We start from the raw sequence: 12128 nt of genomic DNA, 5'->3' as shown, positions 1-12128 counted from the left end.
ACAGCAGTCGGCCTCCTCCTGGCTCTGGGCTGGCCCCAGGCGGCAGGGCTCCCCCGCGCCCACCCGCCCGCCCTCCTGCGGCCAGCGCTGCTGCAGCAGCTCTGACTGTGCTCCCTTGCTCGCGCTCGGGCGCACTGCGGGCCCGCCCCGCTCACCCCGTTTCCGCCTCCGGGTGCTTCCCTTCTTCACTTGCTCTGCTCACTTTGCTTGGACTTCGGGGCCAAGTCTGAGTTTGAGGCAAGTTTGGGAAACAGTTTTTCTCTCCCTTGTTCTGCAAGGGGCCTGGGCCCCTGCACACACCGCCCCCTCCCCGGCCCCCAGAGCAGGCAGGTGTGTCTGGGGGGGGGGGGGACCGGAGCTGGACAAGCTGAGCTGGGAGCCTTTGGGCCTGGGGGCAGGCAGGCGGCTGCGGCGGGCGCAGGGGGTACCGTGGGGGGCGGTTTCCACAGTAACCAGTGACTTTAGCTGATCTCTGGAGCACCAGATGGAGAGAGAACAATAGAATGAGGGAAGAAAAGAGAATTTTAGCAATTTTGTCATTCCCTGGGCAGCGCTTTTTACTTAGTTTTAATCAGTTTTGGACCTGGCTCAGGAAGCAGGGAGGAGTGAGCAGAAAAAGCCGGTCCGTGCTTGGCAGCAGGTCCCCCGTTTCTGGGACCCGTGGGGAGGTGCTGGGGAGCCCGCGGGAGCCGCCTTTGTCCCTAACGCCAGGCCTGGAAGTGGGGTCCTAGTTGTCCCCAGCCTCCTCCCCCTCACGGGGACAGGGAGGGGGAGGCTCATGGCCAGGACAGTGGTGTAAGGGTTCCAGTGTAGTCTTCCCCTTGGGAAGGGGGTCCCAGAAAACACTGAGGCCCAAGCCTGCAGGGATGGGAGTTGGGGGCTCACGCAGGCAGCTCCCCGCCTCCTCGGGCCAGGAGGAAGCCCAGGAGCTGGCTGCTGATCCGGCCCTCGCCCGCTCCAGGGATGCCTCGAGGCTGGTGCCCCCACGCCTTGCCAGGCCTCCGTGAGCCTCCCTTGGGCCTCGCGTCAGTTGTGGGGTGGACTTCAGGCAGGCCTCCTCCATGCGTGTAGTCCAGCAGGGGGCAGGAAGTTCAGCGTCTCTGCCCCCCCAGTGAAGGCCGGCAGCGCCCCCGTCCCTGCGGCAACCCTCAGCCCCCACATTTCCAGATGCCTCTCCATCTGCACCATTCACTGGGGTAGCCACTGGCCACGTGTGGCTGCTTACAAATAAGTTAAATAACTATCTGGAGAAAGATTTAGTCCCTCCGTCACACTAGCCACATTTCAGGTGCTTAGAAGCCACACGTGGCTAGCGGCTACCACATTGGACAGTGCAAATAGGGGACATTTCCATTGTCTCAGAAAGTTCTAGATGATCTCCAAGGCCCTTTCTAACTCTGAAATTCAAAGTCTCCATCTCACAGTGGTTGACAGCCCATGGTCCCAAACCAGAGTCTGAGGGGTAGGTCCGTCCTGCAGGCATAATCTGTGTGCCCGAAACAAGGGTTTTAAATATTGGAAATTTTCACATGAAATTCTGTCTGGACTTTGGCTTCTTTGGAAACGCTGGCTGATCTGAACACCCCAGGCCCTCATCCCAAGGTGGCAGCCTTGGCCCTAGGCGGGGGCGGGCGTCCTGGCCCCCACAGACCCTCCCTCCCCGGGAGCACACCCCACGGAGCTGCCCATGCATCTGAGGCCCACGGGCTACATGGCCTGGGGTAGCTCCCCGCCCTCTCTTTCCACGGTTCCTGTGGGGAGGAGGGGGCAGCAGCAAGGGCAGAATGAGGCTGTACCCAGCACAGCCTCTTTAGTTAGCTCTGCTTGGCCCCTGCAGGTTGGAGTCTGTGACCCAGAGCCTGGGAGAGGCCCCAAGATGCATTTTCAGGGACCCCCATTTTGCCCCCAAGGGTACCACCAGGCGTACCCTGGCACTGTAGACCATAGAGGACGACGAGGTGGGCCAGAGCCTTTGGTGGAGGGTGTTGCCAGGGAGCCCAGTCCTAGGGGTCCACCCTGGGTGTGTTTTGTGCTGAGTGGTCGCCAAGGCCCGTTTGTGGGGAGGCAGCGCCCCCTGCTGGCACCCTGAGGAACGGGACACCAGCCCCAGGGAGCCTCTGGTCCTTCCCCAGGGCCTGGTGCCCTCAGGGTAGAGGATCAAACTCCGTGGGCTGCAGGCCCCTCCCCCAGGCCTGGCACTGCTAGGGACTGAAGCCATGTGCTGTGTCCCCCTCCCCAGCCTTTCAGCCTGTGGGACCTTGGCTGGGGTGTGCAGACAGGAATTTCTGCTTTTAATCCAAAGAGACAGAAAGAAATCTCAGCAAGAAGCTGGACCACCCCCACCCCACTCTCCAAACTCCTCTGGGACAAAAGCTCCAGCCTGCCTCCTCCCCACCCTCCAGGACCCACACAAAACCTCCACAATTGGAAACATGGCCAGATCCCAGGTCTGTGCCTGTGCCAGCGCCAGCCGCGGGGTCCCACCCGCTGGCACGGTGCCCGTGAGAAGGCCAGCTGGGCTCTGGCTCTGGGGGCAGGAGTCCCAGAGGAGGGACTGACAGGACGGGCGTGAACCTCGGTGTGGGGTGTTGGTGTCCTTGGCTCCGCTGGAGTGGGCCTCCAGGGGCCTCGGGCACCGGCCTGCAGCCACAGGGCCGGGTGCAAGGGGAGGGGCCTGCCCCTGCGGTGCTCAGCATCGCCTCTGTTTTGTCCCGTTTCAGTCCTGGTTCCTCTGATAAGATCAACAAAAGGAATGACAAAATGAAAAGAAGAGGTTCCTCAAACGGGGGGAGAAGAAATTTTGAGACGTGGAAAAATCCCCCAGCCCAGCCCAGCCCCACCGAAAAGCAAAACTTAGACGTCGTCAGCCACTCAGCCCTTCTCTCCTCCAGCCCGGGGCCCTGCAGGCCCCCAAGCAGCCCAGTTCTCGGAGAGCCCTCGCCTCGGCAGAGGTCTCGGTGGAGCTGTGCACCGGCAGCCAAGCAGAAAGAAACATGCAAAACGGACTCTGTCAAGCCCAGGACAGAAAGAAAGGAAGGATGCAGCAGAACTGCCTTCCTCCCCCATCCCTTCCTGGCCTTCTGGGAAAGGAACGAAATCCCCAAACAAAGCAACCAGCACAGTTCTGAAGGGGCTGTCCCCCACCCTCACCCTTCCTAGGGGACCCCCACCCTCAGCTAGGGCTGCGGCTTCACTAGGGAGCTCGGAGGACCAGCTCGTGAAGGTGACGGGGTGCTGATCCAGAGGGCTGTCCTCTCCAGCCTCCACCCTCTTCCTCCCTCACTGCCTTGCCTCTGGCTTCTTCCTCAGCTGCTCTGGACCGGGCAAGGCACAGTGGCCTCCACATCCCCCTGCCCCACCCTTGGGCTAGAAGCCCCCCGGGTGGGCAGGGGGCGTCCCCTGGAGCTGGTTCCGTGCTCCTGGAATGGAGGGTGTTGTGCCACCCCACCGTGAGCCGCAGGGGCAGTTCCTGGGGCCCCAGACTCCTGTACAGTCCATAGGAAAGAGTCGAGTGCTCTCGACGGCCTGTCCCAGCCTGGGACAGACCTCCTCTTCCTTCTGTCTGCAGGCAGGCTGGGAAGGTCGCCCTCCTGCCACGCCACGAGTGGGGGCAGGTGGGCCCCAGGTCACCCTCACACCCCAGCCCCGCATGCAGGTGCCCTCACTCCGCCCCATCGGTCCGTGCCCCTGCCCCTCATGCAGACAGCCCTGCTGTGGCCGGGCCGGAGAGTGGAGCAGAAAGGGGACCCCGGAGCCGAGCGAGGAGGACGAGGCAGCTGCTGCCATGGGCTAGGCCACCACCTGCAGTAGGTAGGCGTCCTGCTCGCCGACTTTCAGTTCCTTTGGAGGGTGTTGGGTGTTGTCCTTTCTCACAAGTGTTTTGGAGCTTTCTCTGTCCCCCTCCACTTTCCCCACCACCCTGCCCACCCCGTGGCCACTTCTCTCTGGATCTCAGCTGTCAAGTCTGTACTCTTTATTTGGGGGGGGACATTCACTGTTTGGGGCTTTCACTGTTGGAATTGAGAACTCCTCCATTTGAGCAACTTGGGAACAATTTGGTAACACACCACAGGAAGTAGATCTCCCCCCCACCCCCACCCCGCAGCCCCCACCTCCCCAAAGGGAGGGTTGGGGGCCTGTCCAGAGGGTCTTCAGAAGCCCCCTGGGAGGGAGGGGAGCAAGAGCACGCCCAACCCCCTGCAGGGTGTGACTTGGCCCCTCTGGCTTGTCTTTCTGTGCCTTACTCCCTCCTGCCTGCATCTCCCTCCTGGGCCCCTTCTCCAGTCCTTGTGCCTCTCTCTCTCTCCATGTCGCCCTCTCTCTCTCCCTCCCTCTCTCTCTCAACTGTCTGAAAACACAAAGCACAGGTCAGGATCGTCTGAAAGTCAGTCAACCCAACATTGCACGGAGGGGTGGGTCGTGGGCTTTATTTATTGTGCATCTAGTTTGTGAGGCTGTGGCCCCGGCAGGCGGGAGGAGGAGGGGAGGAGGGCCCTTACCTGGGGCAGAAGGGGCCAGCGAGTGGCGCCTCCTCCCCAGCTGGAAGCCACAAGGTGGCTGGCCCCAGGGGTGGGTTTTATTGGAGGTTGAGCGAAGCCCCTCCCTCATCGGCGTGCAACCCTCGGGGAGGACCGGGACTGAGAAGCAGGGGACAGGGGATCCCGCGGGAGCTTGGGGGGGCGTGGGGAGTAGGGCGGGGGCGGGAGCGGGGGGGGGGGGCCGGGTGGGCCGGGCGTGACGCGCGGTCAAAGTGCAATGATTTTTCAGTTTGGTTGGCTAAACAGGGTCAGAGCTGAGAGGGGAGCGGAAGGGACCCCCTGCCCGGCCGCACGCGCCTCTTCCCTCCAAGACAATCGGGGCTGCGGGCGCGGTGGGCCCGCGGGAGCCGGGGGCCGCGGGGCGCCCGCCCGGGCGAGGTCGGAAGCTGCAGGCCAGCTGGGCCGGGGCGGGGGCGCGCCCGGCGGGGCTGCGCGGGAGGGCGGGGTGGGGGGGGCCGCTCCTCTCCCAAGTGTCGCTGTGAGGGGCAGGCGAGGGGCGACGAGGGCGACAGGAGATGTGGGGACTTGTTAGAAGAGAAAAAAAAAAACCTACAAAAAATATATATGGGGGAAATGAACTTTTTTTTTTTCATTGAACCAAGTGCAATGCATCAGAGAGTTTTCCTATCTTTGTATGTTAAGAGATTGTTAAGAAAAAAAAATCTATTTTTGTTGTAATGTCCTCGCGGCTCTGGGGACGCTAAAAGAACCGGGCCTGCCCCGCCCTGCGCGGGGATAACGAAAGCTGAGTGTTTTTTCCTTTTTTTTTTTCGTTCGTTTTCATTTTTTTTTTAAGTCGTTTTCCTGCGTTGACGAGGATGATCTGGGGTTTTTATTTGTTTCGTCGTTCGTTCTCGGTTTCGGTGGGAGGGCTGAAGGAAACGTTCACATTTTAGAGTTACAAAAATGAACACCTTGACATTTAAAAAAAAAACAAGATCAAAAAGGAAAAGGACGAGAAAAAATTATTTTTAAGATAATTCAACATAAAAACCCTGGTGCTTCTTACATTATAAAGTACGTTTTAAAAAAAAACCCACAAACTATTATACATAAGTTTATGAATCAATTAAATATCCTGCACTTGTTAGGAACACGCATATCCCTTCTTTGTTGAGTTTAACGGAACGGGACAGCGGCGTGCGCCCGGCGGCTGGGCTGCTCTGGCCGCGGGTCTCCCCGGGCGCCCCTCCCCGGGCCCAGCGCCCCCTCCTCGCCCATCCCCGTCCCGGCACGGGGGCGCGGCGAGGGGTCCCCAGCCCCTTCACCGCAGAGGTCAATGCCAACGAACAAACGTCCCCTCCCGCCCTCCCTCTCCCCCCGCCCCGAGCGCCCTTCTTTGAGCCAGACGCCAACTTGACCGTCACCAGCATTATCAGGAGCGCGCTCAGCAAGTTGGTAGTTTCCTCCCCACCTCCCCGGCGCCCCCGACTCAACATCACTCCCCCGCCCCCCACCCCCACCCCCGTCGCCCTCCGGGGAGCACGGGGAAGGCTCGACGCTCCAAGACAGGACCAGCCAAGCTGACAGGTCGATTCGCCCAGGCCCGCGCCCGCACGCACGCACGCACACGGCCCCGCACACAGCCCCCCAACCCCCTGCAACCTGCCCCGTCGACTGCCTTACACACCCGCTCCCGCGCTGGCCGGCCGACCTAGTGCCTTGTTCTCACCCCCGTGCTGGCGGAGCGGACGCCGCGCTCTGGGTCCCAGAGGGGCCGGGTGGCTCAGACGACCCACCACTCCCCACCCCGACCGTACTGAACGGACCCCCCACACGAGAGAAAATAAAGGAGCAATAAAGTCACGAGAACTTTCATCCCCCATTTGAGAGCCCGAGGGGCACCCCAGCCCCGCCTCTGCTCCCCCACCCCACCCTAGGGGCGCCCCCCTCCGCCCGCAAGCCAGCTTGGGCCAGCCCCGCTTCGGCCCCTCCCGGGAGATCCGTGCGCCCGACCAGCACCAGCATCGCGGACCGCAAAGGCCGCCCGTCCCGTCAAACAAGTTTCTTCTTAGGCTAAGAAACGCAGTATATACGAGTATCTCTATATATAGTACTAATGGATTTGGTGTGCTTCCCCTTAGCGTCCCCTGTCCCTCCGCTCCTCCTCCTCCGGCCTGGTCTCCCCTCTCTGCCCTCCACCCCGTCTCTGCACTGAGATACATAAGAAACAAGGGTAGTTTACTGTCTGTTTTGTTTTCTGGGTTTTCAGTGTCCTAGCGGAATGCAAGTAGGCAGCCAGCCCGTCTGTCCCCCCTCCGCCCCGCCCCGCCCCGCCCCGCCCCGCCACTGCGCTTCTGTTATACCATCTTTGCCTGACTCTCTCCGGCTTCTCCATTGAATGGCTAATGTGTATGTGAAATAAAGAAATAAAGAAAAACAAAAGCAAGAGCGCCTGAGCCTTCGCTAACGCGATCGTGCGGGACCGGCTCGGGGTCGGTGGGTGGGGCCCCCGCGTCCATTCTGCGCCTCTCTCCTCGCACGCCGTCGAGGAGCGTCTGTCCCTGAGTCTCCGGGAGGGGGCGCCGCTGAGGAGGGCGAAGGCTCCCCGGCCCTCCCCACCTCTCGGCGACCCCAGCCCGGAAAAAAGAGGCGCCACTTCGGTCCGATGACCGCTCTGCCATGTGGGTTCCTGGACCTCGACCCCGAGAGGGGGACGCGGACAAGGCCACTTCCAGTGGGCGGCGGATGATAAAAGGGTCTGCCGAGCACCTGGGGGCGACGGTCGCCCTTCCAGACCCCTGGGCCCTTTCCCTTGTAGGACACGTCCTCACTGGTCCCTCTTCCGGGAAGTTCGCTCCAGAGCGGGCGCAGCGCGTCGCCCGCCCCTTCCTCGACGGCCCTGGGCTGAGTTCCTAGTGACCCTCGGCGCAGAGGCGACGCCGCGGAGGTCACCGCACCTCCGGGCTCACGGCCGCTTGTTCCGTCTTGATGGGCCGGGACGCCCCGCGAGGGCTGCCCTCGGGGCCGGCCGGGGGCGCCGGCTGCGGGCGCGCCCCCGCCTCGGCCCTGCGGCAAGGCCCGCGGCGGGCGCATTCGTCCGAGCCTCGGTGCGCCGGCCGCTTGCGGGGCCCGGGCGGGGCGGCGCCGGCGGCCAGAGCGGCCGCCTGGTCGCGCAGCAGGCGCACCAGGAAGCCGATGTATTTCATGGCGAGGCGGAGCACCTCGTTCTTGCTCAGCTTCCGGTCGGGCGGGTGCGTTGGCAGCAGCTTCCTGAGCTCGGCGAAGGCGCCGTTCACGTTCTGCTGCCGCCAGCGCTCGCGGCTGTTGGTGAACACGCGCCGGGCCACCTTCTGGGGCTGGTGCCCTGAGGACAGGGGGTCAGGGTTGGCGCCGAGGCCCGGGGGGCTCCCCCTCCTCCCCTCACTTCTGGCACCCAACACCCTCGTGGGGACTCAGCACAGGCGTTGGGCTGGGGCTTTCTCCACCCAAGGGACCCACGTGTAGGATCCACGTGTAGCTCCCCTGCCGGTTAGCAGCCCCGCCCCCCACACCACCCCAGCCCTCCAGACAAGGAGCATCACAGGCCCACGCTGCAGACACTGGGGCCTTCTGTCCCTCTGACTGTCGGCACCTTTGTGCCACTGGTTGAGATTCCCTAGGGCAGTGTTTCCCCGGGCTGCCAGGCCGGGGAGCTGTCCCTGTGGTCCTCATCGAGCGTACCCCCATGTGTGGCTGAGTGTGCTGGTCGGTCTGAGGGATTCTCTCCTGGTTGTGGGCCAGTCTGCGTCTCCGGTGGCTGTGTGAACTCCTGGTATATCTAAATGGCTGTGGTTGTGTGTGATCCTTGCCATGTGGTTGCGGTCATATGGCTGTGTCACGCGTGGCTGTGGTTCTGTGGCTGACTCCTGTGTGGCCATGGTCCTAAATGGCTGTGGTTGTGTGGCTGCCTCTTGTGTGGCTGTGGTTGTGTGGCTGTCTCTTGTGTGGCTGTCTTGAGAGGTTGTTGTCCTGTGGCTGTTTCCTGCGTGGCTGTGCGTTCACGTGGAGCTGTCATTTTGTGGCCCCTGTGCCATGCTGTGTTTTGCTATGATTCTTTGTGGCTTGTTGGGTGGCTGTGGTTGTGTGGGACCGACCATGGGTCTGTGGGTTTGCACGTGGGTGTAACCTAAGTACTGAGCTCCTGTGTGGGCTGTCCTGTGTGTGTCTGTGCGCTGGTGACACCTTTCCCCGTGGAAGGGTATGGGACAGATGTGGCCCCGCAGAGATGGCGGCGCACACGCAAACCCACACTCACCCTCAGCCAGCTCCTGCTCACAGTGGCTCGGTCTCCGCTTCAGCCGGCTGCTAGGGAAGATGCCGAAAGGTCCTGCCGGCCCAATGTAGAGGCTGTAAGGGGTTGTGGGTCACTAACGCCTTGTGGACAAGGACCTGCCCCGGTTCCCCCCAGGCCCCAGCCTCTACTGACCTGTTGAGGAAGGGGTGAGGGTGGTAATGCAGGGCCAGGGGTGGTGCGGCGGCTCCCAGGGTGGAGAGTTGCAGCAGCGGGGGCCGCAGGGCGCTCAGCTCTGTGGTGGCCACGGCCGCCCCTGGGGGCCTGGTGTGGCCCAGGCTGATGACTGGCACGCCGGGGGGCAGCCTAGGGGGGGAGGAGCCTGGGTGGCCCACCACCTCTGCCTTCGGGGGCCCGGGCGAGGCGGGCTTGGGGGGAGGGGCAGGCGCTGGGCTGGGGGCGCACACCATCTCGGCCTTCTCAGTCATGGTGGGGCCCACCTCTGCCTGGGCCTGGGGCGGGCACATGGACCCCGAGGGGGTGCTCACCTGTGGGAGGAATGGAGGGATCAGATGCCACACACACCCCTTAGCCCGAGAGCCCTAGAAATGGGAGGGAGAGTGGGGGGGGATGGCAATTCAGCAGGCAAAGTCAGGTGGGGGGGTGGGCCCAGAAACTGCCAGGACATGGGAGGGGCCTGACACAAGAGCAGGAGGTGCCCACTGAGGCACTGGGCAGCACTGAGCTGGGCAGTGCTGTCTCTGAGCTGTTTGTGACCCATGAGGGCCTCAGTCACCCAGTCCCTGAGCAAATTTCCCTTCTTCCAGAATCCCCTCTCACCTGGAGGGAGGGGCAAGGGAGGGAACCCACAATGCACCCTGTGACACCCAGGATGACCCTGTGACCTTCTGACCTGATCCCGAGACCACTCACTGATACCATGGGACCTTGGAATTCCTCCACGATTGACTGATCCCTCACTGACTCCCCCCCAGGCTGACCATGTGGCCCTCAGCTATGACCACAGGCTCTTCCCACTGCCTGCATGTCAGACCCTGAAAGTCCTCCGTAATTGCTCCCGTGGCCCCCTTCACTGAAAATGTCCCCCTTACTAACCCTGTGACCCCACTGCTGACACTGTGACCCCAAATGTTGACCCTAGGATCCCCAAACACTGACCCCACTGCCCAGTACCTACAGTCATGCCCCACTCCTCCCTCTGGCCCTGGTGTCTCCCCACCCGCCATACCCCCCATCAGCATCCGCGCCTTCGAACCCTGCTTAGAATTCCCTGTTCATGCCTCGCCCCATGGCCTGGAGTGTCCCAGCAACATCTGGGCTCCCGGCCCCTCTGCCCCGCCTTCCCCAGCCAGGCCCTGGGGAAGCTGGCCTGGCCCCTCACTTAGTAAGTCCCCACTGATGAATGAATGAATGAATGAATGAATGCAGGCAGTCTTGGGATCCCCCACCTTCAGGTCAGTTCCCCTCTTACCCCAGCGCTGGTCCTGCTGCCTGGTGAGTGCCCTGGCTCTGTCCGTCAGGGCGAGGATGCAGCTGTGGCTTTACGCCAGGCCCCACAGCCAGCTCCCGTCCAGCCTCTGTGCTCCGGGCTGCTGGGAGCCGGCTGCCCCGTCCAGGCAGCAGCGTCAGGCCGTGCCTCTTCCCGGGCTCCCAAGGGTCTTGGCGGCAGCGTGGGTCCCTCGAGGGAAAGTGAGCTGCTCCCGGCCAGCCCGCCCTCTCCCCGCCCCCCAGCGGCCCGGTTTCCTCCCTCTCACCCCCAGCCACGCCGGAGGATGCTGGGCCAGCGCAGATAAGGGCCTGGCCGCCTGGCCGCGCCTGATAAGGAGCCGGGCTGACCCCGGAGGAAACCGGCAGGCGGGGATCTCTGAGCGTGGGCCTCACGGCCCCGCCCCCGGGCCAGCAAGGGCAGGACTTGGCCGGCACCTCTCAGGGCCTCACCTTCTGTCCCACAGGACTCGAGGGACCCCCACCCCAGCGTGCAGCTGGGCGGTGCCCGGATATGTGCAGAGGGGAAACCGAGGCAGAGAAGATGTGGCCTCCTGTGTTGCTTGGGCCTGGCCTCTGGCTTTGAACACCCTCTGCCCGAGTGTCCGTGCCAGTGGGGGTGGAGAACCCTTTCCGGCCCTGCTGGGGCCTCGTGACCCGGCCTCCCCTCCTCTCCTCACCCTGCCTGGTTCCTCTTTTTACAGAGCCCCTCCCGGCCTTCCCGCCACCCCCACCCTGGAGTGGGACACCAGCAGGAGGGCAGCTAACAGTCTGGCCTTGGGTGTCCAGCCTGGGCAGTTGTCCTGGGCCCCCAGGGAGCTATCCACCACACCTTTCCAGGCCCAGGAGGGTGACAGGAAGTGCTACAACTGGCAGAGACTTCCTAGGGCATCAGGGCGGGCAGAATCTTCCGATAGGCGCCCCCAGCACGTCCCCACCATCCTGGGCCTCCAGGTCACAGGATGGCATAGCCCCAAGTCAGTGGTCCCTGGCCCTCCTCTCCGGGCCACTGCAGCGTTATAAGCCTCTTGGAGTGGTGAGGAGACTCGAGACCCCGCTGGAGCCTCACTGAGGGAGGGGCCTGGGTCCAGCTAGGAGCCGCCACAAGACTGCTCCTTACGCTGGCACCCTGCCCCCTGGTGGGTCATGCTTTGCCCTGTGTATCTGGGTGACTGCAGGAGCCCAGGCAGGCCCTCAGCGCTGCCCAGCACCCGCACTACCACCACCCTCCTAGGAATTGGGCAAAGGCCGGGCCCACAACCAACCGTCGTCCCGCTGCCCAGGGAAGCGAGAATACGCTCCGAGCACACGGGCTAACTCGGATGACCCTACAGAGTGGGTTCCGGGATGAGGTTCATTTCACAGACGGGGATGAAGCACGCGTGCTTGCGGGGGTCCTACAGCTACCCCGCGGCGGGTGGGGATTGCGCCCCAGGCCTCTCGGTTGCTAACCCCTGCCCTGGGAGGAGGAGATGCAGCAGCCTGCCGGGTGCCCCAGTGCGCGCCCGAGGGGCCGCGGGGCAGGAAGCACCTGGTCTGGAGCGGATACACAAGGCGCCTGGTTCCGGTCCGGCTTCCGCCACGGCGGCCCCGGGGGGAAGGGGGGGCTGGGCCAGAGAAACCAGGCGGCGAGGCGGCGGCGCGAGGCCACGTGGGGGCTCGGTGGCTGGAGCACCCGCCTGCGCCCGGGAGCGCGCCGACGGGGGTGGGGGGCGATTAAAGGCCCGCGGGCGCGAGCGCACGGCTGCCGCCCCGTGGCCGCCTCGGGAACCGCAGGCGCCGGCACCGGGGGTGGATAGCCTCGTGCTGCAGAGGGACAGACCACCGTGCAGGCGGGTGCTCGGCTCCCACCCCCAACCCAGACAGAAACG

General features: G+C 63.6%; 1 protein-coding gene across 1 annotated transcript; it reads right to left on the bottom strand.

The window, feature by feature from the left end:
* Positions 1-6436: 6436 nt before the first annotated feature.
* On the bottom strand, positions 6437-10858 carry LYL1 (LYL1 basic helix-loop-helix family member). The gene is made up of 4 exons (XM_058525576.1): positions 10244-10858; positions 8947-9299; positions 8776-8867; positions 6437-7845 (listed from the first exon to the last, which is right to left on the bottom strand). The coding sequence occupies exons 2-4, from the start codon at positions 9276-9278 to the stop codon at positions 7430-7432; spliced, it is 840 nt and encodes a 279-aa protein (XP_058381559.1). The 5' UTR covers positions 9279-9299; positions 10244-10858; the 3' UTR covers positions 6437-7429.
* Between the last annotated feature and the right edge of the window lie 1270 nt (positions 10859-12128).

The sequence above is a fragment of the Diceros bicornis genome, chromosome 30 (assembly GCF_020826845.1).
Source record: "Diceros bicornis minor isolate mBicDic1 chromosome 30, mDicBic1.mat.cur, whole genome shotgun sequence".
In the NCBI taxonomy this organism is placed as follows: domain Eukaryota; kingdom Metazoa; phylum Chordata; class Mammalia; order Perissodactyla; family Rhinocerotidae; genus Diceros; species Diceros bicornis.
The sequence above is the reverse complement of the archived record's forward strand: the minus strand, read 5'-3'. Positions and strand labels throughout refer to the sequence as shown.